Below are 19,343 nucleotides of genomic sequence, written 5' to 3' on the forward strand. Positions count from 1 at the left end.
TGCACATAAAAATAATTGTGTTCTAATATATCAAGCGATTAATTGATTTATTGCAACACGCCTTTGGGCCTGGCAGCTGCATTAAGCAGGCTCTTCTTGAATATCTGTTATTGAACTGACTATTGTCCCAAGCTGAAATACATAAATAACCTGAGATGTTTTTGCAAACTATTAAACCCCTACTACATGCATATCATCTTAAAAGTGTAGAGTCTTCACTGATTCATGTCATGCACCTTTAGTTTAATGGTAAATGGCAAATTTATACCAAGAACTCCATAGTATTGAGTGATTTCTGCACGGAGCTTCACTTAACTTTTGAGTTTTTGATGGTCTTATGTTCCTGCTTACACTAAGAGGAATTTTTGTGTTACTTTATGGATGTGCATGTTAACAAGGTCCTGTTGCATTTATTGCTTGTGTGTACGCTCGTGCATTCATGCGTTCATTAGTTCTTGTTTCTTTTATTTCAACTTTGGGAGTTTCTCCAAGAGTGAATTTAACTAAAGTAGTACCGTAATACACATTGTTCTACCAGTAGACCTGTCACAGTAACAAATTTTGCTAGACCATAAATTATCCCAGAACTTATTGTGATAAATGATATCGTTGTTTTGAGAATATTTTCAAGTAATATAATAGTAATAATGGCACAATAATGCAAGAACACATTCTCAAGGATCAATAACGTTTAAATTCTAATGAACATTTAAAGACTAGGACTGGCAGACATTTTAAATATCCAAAATACAAAAAAACAAACACTAAAAAAAAAATGAATTATTAAATCTCAAAAGAGGATAATTGACTGAGTGTTCAGTCAAGTATCCCTGACAGAATGCTTTTATCATTCGGGTTTAAGTAGAAAGAGAAAAACAATAAATTAATAAATGAAAATTTAGTTTCTTTTAATCTACCATGCGATTAATTGATTTATTGTTACAGGCCCATCTATCAAAGACTTGTAACTGCATCAACTGCTGTTGTCCAGGTGTACAGAGAGGAACTGGGTGACTGCCTGACTGACTTAGTGACTTAACTTATCTTAAGGTTTTTATCTGTTACCCTCCCTGGCAGTTGCACCGTCCAGCCTACTATTTGCATATGTGCACCATAAAACTACATTAAGTAAAGTTCAGTTGAAAGTTGTGTGGAAAGCAAGAGGTACCCTCTCTTACCTCTGTACACTTAAATGCAAAGTGCCTAGGATTATATTTTTGACGGATAAAGAGCGGATAAAGAATTATGTTTTTCGTGGGTTAGATCAAAAAAAAAAAAAAACCTTTTTAGGTTTAGTCTTCCAAATCATCAAGTGTTGTATTGTCCTCTGTTTGTGCCATCTCTCACTTTGGACGCTTTTTGTTTTCTGTTTCCCCTTTCTAGATTGAATGCGTTTTCCCCAAGCCTCGACACCATGAGCACAATCTCACCAACAGATTTTGACAGCTTGGAGATCCAGCAGCAATACAACGACATCAATAATCGCTGGGACCTGGCGGCAGAGACAGACTGGGACAATGAGAACAGTTCGGCACGTCTCTTTGAACGCTCTCGCATTAAAGCGCTCGCAGGTATGTTGCGTTCAGGTAGTTCCCCTTGGTTATTAAAACAGCTCTAACCTGTGATTTAATCAGATCCTGTCAGTGGGATTGGGTAGAGTGAGGCAAAGACCTTAGACTCTGTTTTGCTCTTTTTTAGCCTGAATGCGTTTGGGACTCATTGCTTGTTAATGAATTGGGAGTTTGTTTGTTTTTTTATTATTTGAGGCTTCATTTGGTCTTTATTGTTCTGGAAATGGAGTCAATGTCCAGTTTTTTCAGTATTTGACCAGCCAATCATTGGTCAATGCTGATTGTGGGAATGTTGGACTATTTCAGTCTCTCGCTGGTTAATTTGTGGATCTAATTGCTTTTGGTTTAAACAATGTTATGAAATGTTCAAGTACACAGCAAGAGTGACAGTAGCTTCTAAACGTCATGATTTTGAAATTTAAGAAAGGTTTTCCAGGTTTTTGATGAGTATTTGTGTATTTTGCATAGCATAATTCATGCAGAACGCACATTTTAATTTTTACATAGAAATATTAAACAATCCCTGCATAACCATAGCTATGAATAATAAAGGTGTGCTGACCCACCACTTTTATATTCTTTTCAAGTTTGTAGTTAATGTATTGAACTGAATTAGTTATGAATTTTTTGTAAACTTTGAATTTATACATTCACATGCTAGCAAGTCAAGATTATTTGTGGCTCAGTTTGGAAGCTTTGAAGTAACTAATTAAATTTTACAGAATACACTACATATCATTATCATATGACAACACACTCAGCATTGAGTGAGTCCTTTTATATCTTTCAGTGTTCATTCTCAATTTTCGTAATAAGGTTGTGCAAAATAATGAATGTCACCAATAATATTCAGGGCTAGAGATATTGTACAGTGTAAATTAACTTTTTAGTCCTTACACTTACAGATTCACATCTACAAAAATATACTTGCTTTGGTTTTTTTTAATGTTCAGGCAAGTTGGTAATTTTTAAAATGGCATTTCTGATAAAAGGGGATTTTGTAATGAGTTTTAGTTGAGACAAAATCATGACCTAATAGTAATGTTCACAAATCTAATTAGTCTTTGTAGACTAGGGAGCAGATGTGATTCTTTTCTATCCCAAAAGGCACGAGCCTTTCTTTATAGGCCAAGACCAAAATACATCCAAAAGGAGGACAAAGCTGAAGAGCTGAGTAGTTGATCAGAACAAACCAACTTTTGCATCAATGCTACAACTGATCTCTAGTTCTAATATAACACCGCTGTTGTAGTGAATGCATAGCAGAAAATCTTGGCGACAGCTTTATTTTTCTTGCCTTTGACAATCTTGTCATCCTTTGGTATGCTAATGGGTCTCTGTGTCCTACAAAATAATTTTTAGTGAAATATTAAGAACCATTTTTAATTTTTCATTCATTAATTTTATGTGTTTGAGCAGAAGAACATAAAATATTTGTATTTATATGTCGTCAAAAACTGTATTTTCAGAAGTCAAAACAAGTTGCAGTTTTCTGAAGAGCCCAGCAGAGGGGGGTAACAGATAGCCATTGCAGCTGATGTGTCCAGTAACTCCTACATAAGGATGGAAAACCACAGTTACTTATAATCTTTGAACAACCCTTCAGTTCAGAAATTTCTAATGAGTCTAATTTCGCTTAGAAGTTAAATCTAACACACTTGGGCAGTTACTTGCTCGTCCATCGTAGTTTGTTTTTAGTCTCATGTTCTTCACGCATTTAAGTATCTTAAATGTCCATTCTTTGCATTTTGCAGCAACACACTCTGCAATACTGGTTGCATTGGTCTTTCCAGAAATCCAGTGTGTGTGTGAATACACCAGTCTGAACGTCTCTGATGCTCTCTCAGTTTAACAAGTGTGGGCTTGATGTGCACATTCTTTCACATGCTCTTGCAGCTATTCCCTGAAGGCTCTGCTCCAGCTTGTTTTTTTTTTCTTCCAAACATCAGCTACTCTGCCTTCTGCGTTCTTAGAAGTGCCGGACCTTTCTACATAGTTTCTTTTTCTATCCAGATTTTACAATAAAAATATTTGCCATATTTCTGAGCTAACCCATCTTTTACATCTGCAGGGTGGGAATCAATGTACATGTGGTGAAGCGATCACCTGTGCTCTTTGGTTCACAGTTAAGAGCGTCCTTTTCCCTAATTTGCATCGATACCAGCTTATCTGCTCCCCAGTGTGTGTAGCACAGCTAGCTTTAGAAACTTTGCGTAAGTGTAAGCAACACCCTTCTTCACACTTGAACAGTTACCCATACAGTGTTTACATGCTGAAGCTCCCACACCTGGGAACAGCGAGGCTTTCAAAGAGCTTCGATCTCTAAAAGAATTTCAGTTTCCTTTGGTAAAAGCTCATTCTTTGAAGCATGGTCTTATCGTAAATGAAAGCGTTGTGAATCCATACTGGCACCACTCTTTTTATACATAGCTTATACTTTCCACAACCTGCATCAAAAAGCATTTTGTGGGTAAATAAATTTTAATGCATTTAATTAGCCTCTCATTTGCCCAATAATAATGGACTCTTGTTAGGCTTCTACTAAAGTATTGATAAGATGAAGAAGCTGAGTAATAAATCTTAGCATTTTTCCCTCTGATAGTGCTTACTCCCCCATTTGTCTGTATCTGTTTGTCTTCCTCCCTGGAGTTCATTCACTGCACTGGACATAAATGAAACCTGATTAACTTTAACTCTTACTGTTGGATGTTTCACTTTTGGACAGTTTTCCCTATTCTTTTCTTTTTTTTTTTGTTACTCCAGATTTTAGTTATTGTTAATCTTATTTAGCATATTTTTCTCTATTTTATTTATGAATGTGTTACTAACCTCTACTGATTCACAAGCACAGACAGGCATGCTGTCTCATCTATATTTTATGTTAAATAGGATTTTGCCCTTTAGGAAACAAAAAACAGGCATTAGTATGACTTACTACTTTCCTCCCTGCATGTGTCCATTGCATAGCCTCTGTTCCTCAGAAGGGAGGCTGCGCTCCTCATTTCTGATTACTATAGTCCCCCTCCTTAAACAGCCAGTCACAAAAAAATCCCTGAAGCATTTTGTCCTTTAATGAGACCCATCCAGCTGCTACCAGCTCATCTGAAAACTTGACTTTTTGGCCTGAGAGCAGTTCTTTATATTTACTATCCTGTCACACATTAAACCACTTACTTTGTCCTATTGTGCTTAAAATTGATATCAACTTTATTACATTTCACTTTTAAATAACTCTTAGCATTTTAAAAATATTTTTCTTGTTTTTGCTCAAAAGAATGGATCCGTTTTGAAACTAAAAATGTGTTTTGGTCGCACACTGTCACTTCCACCCCCTCCAATCCTCTACATTGCCAACAGATTGTTGACAGTTTCAAACCTCATCAGGCAGGAAAGTACTCGTTGTATTTCTGAGACTTTCTCAATAACTTCCTTCCTGTTTTAACGCCTCCTCGTAAGGTAGTGCTCATGTCTTAAAAAAAACAAGGGAGATTGAATGCAATCTAGAAAGAGACTGAAATGAAAGATGACCACACAAAGATAACATTGTGTAATCCAAGTAGGATTTCGGTGAATCACCCTTTTGGTAAGCCACACCCTGATGGTGGTAGGAGCTAAAATGGAGTTAAATAATCCACCTCAAGGCAGACTGTTCAAAAGACTCTAATGGTTTAGTCCACCTCTACACCTCCTCCCTCCCCTTTGCCCATCCACCATGTTCTTCTTTCATGCTCCTCCCTCAAACACACCTTATGCAAATCGCACAATTTTCAGACTGCACAGAAGGCTTTGTTTACACAGCCATCCGACCGCGGCTCAGTGCTGTGCTGTGCTCTGCTGTTCTTCAGCAAATGCACACTCAGAATTTGGAGGGAAGGAATACCTACGGTTTCTTTGCTAGAACCACAGCGGAGTGCAACTCTAGGCTTTCACTTTATTCAGGGACCACAAATGTGAGAGCACTTTTCTTTATCTGTTTTGTTTAAAATTATTCTCTGACTTGGAAAAAAGTTTTTTTTTATTTTAATTTTTTTTTTTGCCCATGCCACTCACCGCTGAGTTTTTCATGGACAAATTGGATCGTACAGCATATGAAGAGAAGAACAATGTTTAAAACATTTGCTGTGCCTTGCTGAACAACACCAAGAAATCTTTACAAAAGGAGGATAAACTAAAAACTTTGGGGGGGGGGAGGAGAGAACTCTTTTGGAAATCTTTGAAAAGGACGCACTGTTTTAATTTAGCTCTGCTGTGCTAAATTGGAAACTGGGAAACTGAAACTGATTCATTTCGTGTCTATCAGGAATATTTAGCATAAGCATCTTAGGAAACTACAATGGAGTGGGATCACAGGGACAGAGATCCCTGTTTGTCCCCAGCAGCATTTGTCAACCAAGTACAATACTCCAACATCTTGGAGGGAAGATTTAAACAGTTGCAAGGTAAGAATCACAACCCTTTTTTTTTTTGGTTGAAAGTAATGGTTTTATTGTAACTGATGACCTTTTTATAGATCCACTGGATTAGTAAACAAAACTGGTGAGCTTGAGCAAACAGTTCTATTGACGTCAGAGTTTAGACTCAGTTTAGACTCTCACCTAATTGTGTCCACTCGTATGATATTTCAGAGTCAGAAGCATGATATTAGACGTATTCCTTATGTTTAGGGCGGAAATTATTTAGGGTTTTTTTGTTGTTTTTTTTTTTGTTTTTTTGGCCTGCTATTTTAGTTGGGCCTTGTTATGTGGTATGAGTTCCAAGATAGCTCTGAATTTTTCTAGAGTAAATGGCATCCTGTGGGAATTAGAAGTATTCTGTATTAGGAGAAATGAAGATATTCGCAGTACATAAAGAGTAGGCTTCAGCTCAGATCTAAAGCAGGCAGGCAGTCTGGCACCTGATCACTTGGCCACCTGTCCTCTCTTATCTCATTACAATACACCGCTCTGTCTTTAGCCAAAGCCTGAGAAAGCTGTGAGCTTCCACACACAAAAATCATCAAGGACATCGGTGTGTTCACTAGAAAAGAGAAAACAAACAAAAAACTTTAGACTAAAACATGGAATAGAGTTTTTTTTTTTTAATGATTTTTAGTTTCTGGAGATTATGGTATATGAAACTCTCATGTAAGACAGGAGTGTGACTAAAGATTATTTGCCTATTTTTAATTTTTATCTTGACTCTGGTCGCGCCCCGGATGTGATCTGAGAGGTGTGCTCAAGTTTGCTTGAGGAGCAGCACTGCTTGTTCTGAATTTTTAAAGGTTTTGTAGTGAACACGGTATTTCAAATTCTTATCTTTATCAACGTGTCGGTTTGGTGAAAGGATGCATGTTGCATGTAGAGTGGGATGTGTGAATTTTTGCACCATTAAAACACTTTCACACAAACTCTGTAAACGTGAGATTCATACCAGTTTAACAACATTTTCAGAGTCAATCAAGCAAACTTTCCTTCAAAAAGGGACACATGCCTTAATCTCATTTTCAGCCTGACTGGCAATAACCTGAAACTTCCTGTCTAGCTTTTGGAGTTAGAGATCAGTCACCAAGTTAGGGCTAACGGGATGCGCTTTCTTTTTGTGTGTTTTCTTTGTTGTTGAGCAGACAAAGAATGTTGTGTTATGATGACTCATTTGAATCAGGAGGGGAAATTTTAATTATTTGTTTTCTGTAGTTTGTAGGTCATATCTGTGCAGTGTGGTCTGGATTAAGTTACCGTCCTGTAAAATACAAATGCATATCCAGACGTATAAACACATTTTTGTAACACCCACTTGTCTTTCCAGTTTGACTACCCTGTGCCTCATTCTTTGGGCCACACCCTTCTTGCGTTAAAACATGATGTCTGTGGGAGTTATAAAGAAGATCCAAACTCAAGAGTTTGCTGCTACACCATTATTTCAAATGGTTTAAACTCCAAAGGTTTTGGTTAATTAAATACATAAAATATGTTTTCATGTAAGAGAAATTTTATCTCACATCCAATATCCTTAGCTCTTTCACTTTTAAGATAACTTTGATTTGACTTGTATTATGTTTCCTAACTATATTAGATCTGCACAATATATAGGATATGCAGTCCTTATTGCAATATCACTGGCCACAATATTGCAACCACAAAGGAATAATGGGCAGGCTATTATATTTCATACACCATGTGTTAAAGCTCTGTGTTTTAATAAATAGCTGCTTTGGTGGATTTAGTTTGTAACTCTTAATGCCCAGGTTTGGAAAGCTTATATACAGTGGTGGGGAGGTTGGGATGGTCACTGTATGCGTTACTGCACTTTTCTAAAATAATATCCCAATGTCACATTGTCCTAGGATGGTAGGGCTGCAGGATAGTAGCAGTTTTATAAACGCATAAAAAAGAATCCAGCTTAGCAGCAACACATAAAGATTAAACTGAGTTGGGACATGAGAATGTCAAAGACTGATGGGTTGAATTAGTGATAACAAGTTTTGATGATTGCCATAACACAATTTTTGAAGGCTGATGTTACCATTTTCAAATTGATTTTACCAATTAAACTATAACTCTAAAGATCCGTCTTGGCAGAGTCTTAGTGAAATTGACCAATAGAAGAAGAGCTGCTAAATGGTCTGATTTAGCAGACCATTTAGCTCCTCAGAATTCTTTGGCCACCAGCTCTAAGTCCAATTCAGCTTCACTCTTACTACAGTGAAATCACAATAGTATGTCATATGTAGTAATGGTGTGCTTTGCTAATTTTTGACGCTTTGCTAATTTTTGCCAACTTGTACAATCTTGATAACTGTGATGACTCATAGTTATCATATGCTACACAACATACATTTTTCAAAAGGTTACTTACATTCTTCATTTAAATTAAAACACAGAATCAATGTTCACGTTATATCCTTCTGTCAGTAGTCATATTTCACAAATAAATGAGAACAGTTTTAATTTCCTTTATTTATTAACACTATCCTTCTTCTTTTTTAACCACTTTCTCTGTAATGTACAACAAACAATGTTTAGAAGTTCAGTTTACCTCAGTAAATGTCGGTCTTGGATGTTAGTGCCAAACTAAATGTTCTGTGAAGTTTGTTTTATGCGTTGCTTCATACATAAATACACATTGGGAGTTTTGTTAGACAACAGGGTTCTAGTCCAAAGGGTCACTGCTCTTTCTACAAATCAGTTGATGTGGACTTTAGCTGAATAGTTACACAGCAGGCACGAGCAGCATGGTGTTAGTGAAATAGACCATACTACTTGACAGAAAAGGTACTTCCCCCCGCTTCAGGGTGTTTATCATTTTCAATTATTACTCAGTAACACAACTTTGCTTTGAGTTAAATAATGCAAAAGGTCAAAGAAATGACTGGAGCATCAAGAGGCAGCATCCTCCTACATGTGGAGCTGTAGTGAGTTTCACATTTTGAAGCTCCTCATGAAAGATGTGATGTCATAACACTGAAACTCTGACTCCAAGGGCTTCGAGCTGTTGCTCTCGAGTCACATTACCTTGGTGAGAGTTTAGGATGCACACACACACACACACACACACACACACAATGGCTTTTTGTTTGTGCACGTTTTCTATTATTGACAGTTCTGCACTTTGGAGGGTAACAAAAAGGCACGTATTTGGAGCCAATGGGGGATATGTTTTTCTACTGACATTTCACACTCTTGTGTTGCAGATGTTGTTGAGTGCTGATTGTTTCGGTCTCATTTCTCATGGGATTGGCCTTGGTGTGGGCCCCTCCTCCCACATTTCCCCTGTTATCACCTGCAGCTGCAGATGGCAGAGGAAAAGTAATTGAAGGGCATGTTGACTGTGACAGTGAAGAGAAAAATACACTGTACTGAAACAGGAATGTATTTTACTCTCTCTGACAGCTCTTGTCGTCCTTCTAGCAAACTTGTAAAGGTTAAACACATTTTTACAGCCACATCATCAAAGCTCTTTTAACAGTGTAAGAATAAGTCGTGCTACACGTGGCAGGTTTTAGGCAGCGGTTTTACCACAGACCTACTTTTAAAGTCATAAGTGAGGGAAGGGCACTTCTACTTTTATAGAGTGAGGTGGGGGGGAAAAAAAGCCAAAACATGTACAGCTGTGTCTGCCATTTTGTTCACTTAGTTCTGCTCATATTTTCTAACAGTTTAGTATCATCACAGAACTCCAGAAATTTAGAAGTAAAACAACTGTCTTGTTTAAAATACAGTCAATTGATGCATACAAACATCTTTTGACTATTTACAGTTGGTTTATTTTTGTAATTAAGGTACTTCAGCTGAAGGGAACTTGTAAATATGTAAACATTTTGAAAGTTATAAGTACACTACTGTTAACATCATTTATCCTCTGCTTCAGCCTCGTCATGCTTTCTCCATGATGGTCTGTCTGCATGTTTGTATTGCTTTTACTCAAACCACCCACTTGTTTTATTGTTCTTTGTTTACTCCACACTATCAAGCCATAGATGATCAGTTTATTGTCGAAGATAAAGAAGTTTTAAGATGAATTACTATTTATGTATTCTGTGCTTCTGGATGCATGCCTTTTGTTTTCAGCAACTATTTTGTAAGGCAAATATTGCTGAACCTTAAAGTTCACTTTAAACACACGTTGAAGCTCTTTACCATAACAGTTCTGAAATTTATTTCTTCAAAATAAAAAGTATTAGTACCTCCTGCTTGCTGCTCTGCCTAAAAATAGCACCCCCAGCTGATATAGATGGAGGAGAACGTTCCGGACTGTGCAGCTAAAAACATTGAATAAGAGCGGATATTGGAATGGAAAACCACATGCTCACAGACCTGGAATGATAATTGCATTGCTAAGAGAATTTTGGAAATGTATCTTTACATTTATAGATATTTAGATCTTTTTATAGGAATATATCTACCAAGATAAGATAGATAAATAATTTAGCATACATTCAATTAGGCTCAAAAATATTCATACCTCTGGAAAATTTAATAATTCTCTCCACTGACCAGGTGAAAGCTGGAGCTCTGGCTTAGTTGTCTCTGCGCCCCATCGGCGTCGTTCTTCCCCTCTCTGTCTCTGCTCTGTTATGGTTGTACTGCAGTGGGTCTCAGCCTAATTTTCTCATTTGTTCTGGATCCCATCTAGTATTTATTTGGGTCACTTTTGTTTGTTTTTTTCCCCTTACCATGTCCAGACCAATTGCAGCTTGAACAGCCGCACATAAGTTTTAATCACACCTGAGCGAACAAAACCTCCTTGAGCTCAGCAAACAGACCGCAGCCATTGGGTAAATTATGCATTTATTTCTAGAAGGAGAGGTTTCAGATTGATTTAACACTTTAAAACATTCAGTAGCTAATTAGAGACCAAATACAGCAACCAGATTTACAATTTGACCTCAGGAAATATTTTTCTGCCATTTAAAAGATCTTTAAGTATTCAATTTAAAATTTACACTGATTAGTACATTTTAACTACAGAATTGTTTAATATTTTAGATAGAATGTTTAGCATTATGATTTGGTTTTTGGAGGGATGTAGGAGTTAAATGATGACTTGGGAAGATTTAAATTTGCAAGCATGGTTCAATGTTGGTGACTGAGTAATCACCAGCAGAGCCATGGGGATAAAAGGCATGGCCTCGTATTCATAAATATGCAGCTGAATGACTCTTTGATGTCCAAGAAGTGGCTTCATATTACTTTACTTGTTCTTTGTTTTTATTTCAAACTTTGTGCTCCCGAAGTCTGTTCAGACAAAGAATAATTTTAGTTTAGTCTCATCCAAGTTTCTGAAATATTACAGGACAAACCAATACAGCAGTAAGTCTGTAGTATTTATTTTGAGTTACCAAGTTGTGATTAAGGTATGAAAAAGTCTTCTTTGAGTCTCAGTCATGCTTGCCTTTATGTTAAAATATTTCTAATATGTTGATCACTGTTGGTTGGGGAATTTATGAGTACCCCGCTGAAAATTGTTTGTCCAGTTTTTCTTTCATAGATGTATAAAGAGATTTTGTAGAATCATTGCCTCAAAGTTACCACAAATTTAAATTAAAACACATGATATACTAGCTTTTATTTTAAAAAGAGAAACCAGTATTCCTAGTACTCCTAAAATAACAGATATCAGTTTTTGCTACATGGACTTCAGTAAAAATGCAGAACAGCCATCTTCTTTGTCTTGTCTGGGTTTTCAAGTGCTTATTGCATGGATAGTGATGCCGCTCAAATTTTAATGTTACAATTCTATAAAACTAACCATAGTGGGTTACACTTCTTTAGTTTTCTGGACTGAAAATATTTAAAAATGCCTTAAGTTGTCTTGTTAGTAAGGGTAGGGTGCATGGACTCTCTTCCAGCCAGCTGGCCTTCAGTGTGCAGCAACATGTCAAGAAGGCTAGTGTTACATTAACTTGTGTCCATATGCCTCGCATATGGAGCACAATATACAAAGTACGGAACACAAGTCGAGTCTTATTGAAAGGACTTTTAAGTTACTGGAAATTCATGCTGAAAATATTTTTGCAGTTTTTAATCCTGGCTTTTTAAAACCTCTGTACACATTTCATACCCATAACTGGCCAAAGCCCTGTGTCAACCATGATGGTAGGCACATATTGTTGTCAAATATAAGTAGAGCACTCTGATACAGCTGTTGAAATGAGACAGACTGGACTTTTTATATGGGTCACCGACGTGGTAATGATCCAAACCCTGTGTCGATATAGACCAACAAATGTATTGATATTCTATAGGTAAGCCTCAATGTATCCAACATGTCACTCACTAGTTTTTAGCACATTAAATGAAGTCTGCTGCTTACAAACGTGTTTGCATGTTTATAATATCTGATTCCAGTAGATATTGGGTAGTCTTTACACACCTGATGTAAAACTTATTGCTGTTTTTGTTATCTAGGAAATCTGTTACTAAGATAATCACAAGAGAAAAGTCAGACTCCCACTGAAGAGCACTTAACTGATTAGCTCAGTAATTTTCTATGTGGAGAATGTCATAAAGAAGGTCATAAAGTCAGACAAATTGATGGAAGCAGTTTGCACCTTCTTTTACAGAGGTTGCGAGCAAAGGCACACATAATGAAAGGTCTAGTTAAGTAACTGGCAGGATGTTAGAAGTTTACAAAATCAAGGTCATTTTAGCGGCACTACAAAGAAAACCAGGAATTACTGTGCATGGCCAAGGCCGCACATGAAGCAAGGTGAAATTTATGTCAGCTCTTAATGACTACCAGCCTGTGTGCTGAAGGTAGACCCGTTTTAAGCCACTGCGAGATTCTCTTGCAGTTTTGCATATTTTTGCACGGCGGGAGACGATTACAAAGCGTATCTGGCAATAAAGGGAACGGTTATTGAAATATCTGGAATGGCAAAACTTGTGTGCAATCCTCTCTAGTTGCAATGCCACTTATTTTTATGTTGTGCAAGAGAAGATCCAACAATGGAGGCATTCAAAGTTCACTGAAGAAATCTGTGTCGAACAGGCTTTTTAATTAAAAACCAACAAAAAAAAAATACCTGTTTAACTTGAACTTTTGCCATTTCAAACAGGTCAGTGTTTTATTTTTTATTTATAAGGAGAAAAAGGTAAAATTAGAACTTAAGTCCAGCTGTTTTATGATGCTTGGCTGCATCTATTTCATAGTTATAAATGAGCTGCTGTTAATAAACCAGGACGTCTTCTGTTCTTCTCTAGTGTTGAATTGTGACCTCTGTGTGTTAGGACACCATCTCTGTGATGTGACAAACAGGATTTAATCAGTGACTGGACTTTCTGTCTTGTAGCATGACTGGAATCTTGTTCTGGAACACTGCCTGTTATGTATGCAGCAGCACAGATAAAAGATTTCTGTTGGTGACATGTGCCTTTTAGAGGTAGTCAAGTTTTAAATGTCTAACATTCCTGTCAAAGTCTGCCTGAGTTTCTTCTGATTAAAGCGCTCAGCAACTGATTTCCTATTGATAAGCACAAAAGTATTAATACTCCTGAAAGAATTGGATTTTAAAATCTCTTCAACCAAAATGTTTAACAAGAAATGAGACTGGCTTCGTTCAACAGATCATAAAATTATGTACGAATAAACATTTAGAGGCATTACAGCAAACAAATTCTTCTTATACTCACTGACCAGCTTTTTGCATGTTTCCTGTTATTTTGATTACTTATCTTTTGTCATTTAAAAACAGCTAATTTGTTTCATTGCCAAAACTGCAGTATGTAACTTGTATTAAAAATATATTTTTTTTACATATTAAAACTATGTTTTGATACAATGTGAAAAAAATCGAGCCTCTCGGCTCTCTCCCAGTGCGAATTAGAAACAACCGATCAAAACCAGGCGGTGGGTCTTGGCGCTGTCGATATGCTTGTGTACTCGCTTCTCACAACTTCTTTCACGCTTGTTCTTTACAACTTCTTCCCTCTAGCATAGTTTGCCATGAATCCTCAGACTAGTTAGCATATCCACCGATGACGTTATCACTAGACAAATTTTTCTAAATATGTTCATTTAGTCTGTGGTCTGTGACAGACTCATTAACATTGTGATTTAGTGCGCTCTCTTGAGCAAAGCTGATCTATGACAAGTGTCACATCACCAGAATTCCTGCACAGTATTAGAAAAAAAACAAATGTTAAGACTTTTGGTTTGTAGTTCAGCCACTAAATGCAGATCTTGGAATCAGTTACTCATTTTTTTCCACCTTATTAATCTTGGTTGGAGCTGCGAAGCGGCTGGAGTCTTTTCCAGCAGTCATTCATTTCCAGGCACGGTACTACTTGGGAAGGTCACTACTTCTTAGTTACTGTTGTGTTAAACAATGAAGATATTCCTCCTGGCCCTGATTGATTGTTTATTTATTTAAATCTTTTTTTTGGATAAGAATAAGTTTTAAATTGTGTTTTTGGCTTTTGTTACTTGCTAGACTTTGGTAGTTTACCAATCAACTTAAAAAAAAACATGAATAAATTATAAATCTGGTATTTTTTTGTTGTTGAAGGAAAAATATTTTCAGTGTGTACCACAATTAAAAAAGCAAAACAGTAGTTTATTTTTTCAGTTAAGTACCATGTTAATACTTGTAAGATTCATAGGTCAAGGTTAAATAGTGAAGAGGTTATAAGAAAAGCATGCTCCTGGGACTTGAAAATGAAGCAACTGTATCATGTGATTTTTCTTCTAAACATTTGTAAGCCCTTCCTCACTAAGTCTGTGTTAGTGTTGTATTCATCTGCATGTTATCACTAAACATGATCCCAGTAAAGAATGAGCCACACAAACAGAATTAGGTCCTGCATTATAAATGCTAAGATCGCTTGCAGATAATCATTATCATCAGTCCTCAGGTTTGTTTCAGTGAAAAAAAAGAAAAAAAAAAGAAAACAAGAGCTCAATTCCAGTAACTTGAATTGTTAAAAGAGTGCACTGGCTGGGACAGGCCTTCATTTTAGTCTTGCTCTGACATATACTTAGCGCTTACCACCATCTACAAACGGTTTCTAAGTGGCTGGACAAGCCCAAATGTGCTTGAAACTTTTAATGATGCCTTTAACTACTAGTTTCTCATCTGTCATTAGTAAACAATAGGAAAAAACACGATGCTGCATATTCAAGTCACTTGGTGTTTTTTTTTTTTTCTTTTGAGCTTGCACACACAAAAGATCAGGAGTTAAAAAAAAAACATTCTGACAGTGTGCTCATTTCTGTAGGAAAATTTAAAAAATCACTAAGGCTTTGAGAAACTGTTTTACTGTTAGGGATTCAAATGCATTGTGTTTTTATCCGGGGAAAATCATGCTGGTTTAGCTTCGGATTAGAAACCTGAGATTGCTTCAAACTGTGTTTGTTTTTAATAGAAATTTCTGTTTTGTCAAAGGGCAAGCAATGCTATCCTGCATTTAGTGGGAGCCTGTTTGAATGACTATATTTTACCCATCAGCCGTCGTGTCATCGGTTGTAGTTTCGCAACTGTAATTTGCAGTTATGTTGGCAGGCTCCACAAGTATTTTACATGACGTTGGAGACATTTGACATCATAGCAGAGACCTGCTTGTTGGTTTTTTTTTTTTGTTGTTGTTGTTTTTTCCGCCATCATCTGTCACTGCTATTCTTCAATGACTAAAAATGACACAGTTTACCACCAAACTTCCTGTTGCTGAACCTGAGCGTTGGTGTTCTACGTTCTAGCAGAACGGAGTGCACAATTTAGGCATTGACCTGAAAATGTAATATTCAGCATAATCCTCTTGTGCATGTAAAAACCATCAGTCCATTAATGTAAAAAATAAATGTTTGTGTGATTATTTTTGCTTGTGCTTTCGTTCAGAGTGGAAATTACAGTGCCAAATGTTTGGTAGCAGTTATTCTAAGGAGACCCCTCCATTTCCTGACAGCCTCTTTCTCGCTCCTGGGTGCTGTCATAACATGACTAAGCCACAGAAGGAATGTTGACTTCTCTGCTTTAGTCCACCTGTCAAATCCACATAAATCTGCAGGTTCATTAAACAGGTCCAAACTCATTAATAAGCCCCTAGTAATGGAGTAATAGGGATATTGAGGCTGTTCTGTAAAACTATGCTGACGCCTAAAACCTTAAATAGAAAACCAACACACAACATTGCACAAAATTAAAGCATTGCTCCTTAAAGTTTCTGCTGCCATGAACAGCATGGAAGTACAGCAATAGTCTTCTGTATTTTGATGCAACATGCTTTTACATTAGATTATAGAAATGCCACACCTTTTGCATAAGATTTTGTGAAAAAAGTATTATCCTTAAAATAAATTCTTCAGGTTATCAGGGTGTTTCTTACACTGACTTGGTCTTAGTCATAGCTCATTACCTTTTTTTTTTTTAAAGTTATTATTATTATTACATTAATATCAATCTAGCCAGCAGCATGTTATTTTTTTTTAGTGACTGACAGCTCACGTACTCGAGCTCATACACATTTCAAGGTGTCCCCCAGAAAACCTGCCAAGTCTGGTGGTTGGGTGCTTGAGCAGTCATTCATCCAGTAGCCTGTTGTGTTTTTGAGAAATCGTTATTTCTGTACTTTGTAAACTTGTATCTGAGCTCTAGATTTATCTGGAAGGTAGAATATGAAGATGGAAAACTGACTCCAAATTAACCCAAAAAAAAAAAAAAATGGCCGCCAGGCAAGAAGGCAATAAGTTGGAAGAGCTGTAGGTCATGATTATGGTTCAGTCATTGATTTTGTTTTTTTAAAAACAATCTGATTCCGTTTCTTTTAAGTCCAATGTTTCAGAATTTTTATAAATATATTTATACAATTTTCTTGGAATTTTGGAAAGAGATCCCATTGATTGCAATATCAGTTTCTTCTGTTTAGACTGTCTGTAAGGGTTTTATGAACCTGGGTTTGGGGAGTTTCATTTGTTCTGTCAGATTCTGTCAAGCTTTTTCAGATTGAACAGGAAGCCTTTGTTGTATGGAGGTTGAGGCTTTAAATGAGCTGCACTTTATCACTATCTTGGGACCACCAGTGTGTCTGTCTCCTGTCAGGAGGAGCAGCTGATTTTAGCGGAGAATAGCTTCAGAAGAAAACAAAAAAAAGGTCTTTAGGTTTCACCAGAACAAATACTATGAACCAAGGGGTTACTCCACCCTAAAGAGCTTATATTTCACAATCTGTTTTTTCTTCTTCCTTTTTTCCCCTACCAGATAATAAGTGATGTTCATTACTGCAATAAACTTTCTTTAGGTACTTGAGTGCATTCTCCTCAAAGTGCTCTCAAATTAATTATCTATTTAGTTATCCAAAGTAACTAATTCAGGCCTCTAAAGGACTGCAGTGTTTTCTAAAATAATTTTTATTGTCCCTTTTTATAGGAAGTTCAGTAAGTTGTGCAAACAAATAATTCAGTGGACATCTTGACACAAACTGCTGCTAATAAATAAATGTCATCATGGCTTTACATTTGTGTTATGGGAATCTTAAGATTTATTTAATGTTGTGCTACATGTCTTCTTTTTTTTTTTTTTTTTTCCGATTGGTTTTATATCTGATTATATTCTGTGAATAGAGTTTTCCAAAGCGAGGGAGACCTTATGTTTTAGAAATTGGGTCACCTGGGTGGTTGGTGGAGCAGGATTAGCCTCTTACTTCTGTAGTCCATATGTCTGTAGTCCACGTCTGTATAATGGTTCTCATTACGCACTACCTGCAATAACAGTAAAAAATGCATGCAGCTAAATGTTTGTGCTGTGTCTACTCTTCTGAAGCTTAGTCGTTCTAGATATTTTAATTGACAATTGAGCAGATGGCATCAATACATCTTAATCTATAAGGAAAGAACTTTGGTGCAGGAGTACTCTGTTGTTAAGTGCTATATAAATAAAAGTTGATTGATTGATCTTTAAGGAATTGTTCAGGATTTTTGAAGTATGAATCTGTTAAGATTAGAAGCATCTACTGTATTTTCAGGACTATAGTGCGCACTCACTATAAGCTGCACCTACAAGTTTTTGTTTTTTTTTTGTTTTTTTTTTAACTGGAAACGTACATTATATAAGCCGCACCGGGCTATAAGCCGCTGGTATCTTCGCCACTCTTGGTTTTTCGCAGCAGAGGACTGCGTCTTTAATAAATTTGCTATTAAGGACGCAGCCCTGCGAACCATGGATTCATTCCCGCCGCAGCTGCCAACCATCTGTACTGCCAGATCGATAGCCCTCAACTTAAATGCGGCATCAAAGCCGCATGGTTCCAAGTACGGGGAAAAAGTAGCGGCTTATAGCCGAAAAATAGTAATGTCTTAAAAACCTCCTAATATCAAAAGGCCACTGTGGTTTATGCTGACATTATTTTATGAGCCTTTAAACCACTGGCACGTTTGCATTGGGTGGTTATTTACACAGAGGCTGATGATTGATTACACTGAAAATGGAGGTGGGAGGCTCTGGACCACCAGTGACGATCCTTTGTGAAACATGTACAAACGAATACTGCATTATGACCCATCTAGTTCACTCTTGTTTATCTGTTTTTTTTTTTTTACAGATGAGCGTGAAGCCGTGCAGAAGAAAACATTCACCAAATGGGTAAACTCTCACTTGGGTCGGGTGACTTGTCGCATTGGTGACTTGTACACAGATCTGCGGGATGGCCGCATGTTAATCCGCCTTCTAGAAGTCCTCTCAGGAGAACAGCTGGTCAGTACATGAAAGTAACCACTTTTCTTTAGACACGTTTGTTTTATCACATGGACTTGCTTATGCTCCAGTTTCTATTTGTTTTTCCACATTAAATTCCTGTCAGCTGCTCCTTTCTATTTCATTTGTTCTTAAATTTTTTTATTCAACAACATTCAACTGGGTTCATCTTGTTTTTTATTTTGTTTTTTTTTGTTTTTGTTTGTTTTTTTTCCCGCCTCATAGCCAAAACCCACTAAGGGCCGCATGCGTATCCACTGCCTCGAGAATGTTGACAAAGCTCTGCAGTTTCTCAAGGAGCAAAAGGTCCATCTAGAAAACATGGGATCCCATGACATAGTGGATGGAAATCACCGTCTCACCTTAGGCCTCATATGGACTATAATCCTCCGCTTTCAGGTAATATGAAGGGGTTGTTTATATTATAATGTTGTCCTTATGCAAACTTGCACTTCCTCTTTGAAGCTCGTAAAACTTGATTATGAGATGCCGCTTCACTGCGGTTTTCTAATAATTATGTTTGTTATGAGCTCCTCATTATGACTTTTTGTTTTCTCACTCGCCAAAGGGTGTTATTGCATACCAATGTAATTACTCCAAGTTATGTTGCT

General features: G+C 36.9%; 1 protein-coding gene across 4 annotated transcripts in view; it reads left to right on the forward strand.

Annotated features, from left to right (window-relative positions):
- LOC122845096 (spectrin beta chain, non-erythrocytic 1) overlaps positions 1-19,343 on the forward strand; it is a 53,274-nt gene that overhangs the window by 11,243 nt on the left and 22,688 nt on the right. For 2 of the 4 annotated variants that reach the window (XM_044141134.1, XM_044141136.1), the window contains exons 2-4: positions 1,384-1,571; positions 18,581-18,732; positions 18,958-19,131. In XM_044141134.1, the coding sequence (XP_043997069.1) occupies positions 1,415-1,571; positions 18,581-18,732; positions 18,958-19,131 (483 nt within the window). In that variant the 5' untranslated portion in view covers positions 1,384-1,414. Of the gene's footprint in view, positions 1-1,383; positions 1,572-5,394; positions 6,011-18,580; positions 18,733-18,957; positions 19,132-19,343 lie in introns of those variants that run through there. The other 2 variants (XM_044141135.1, XM_044141137.1) reach the window with 2 other exon arrangements.

The sequence above is a fragment of the Gambusia affinis genome, linkage group LG15, assembly GCF_019740435.1.
Source record: "Gambusia affinis linkage group LG15, SWU_Gaff_1.0, whole genome shotgun sequence".
NCBI lineage: Eukaryota > Metazoa > Chordata > Actinopteri > Cyprinodontiformes > Poeciliidae > Gambusia > Gambusia affinis.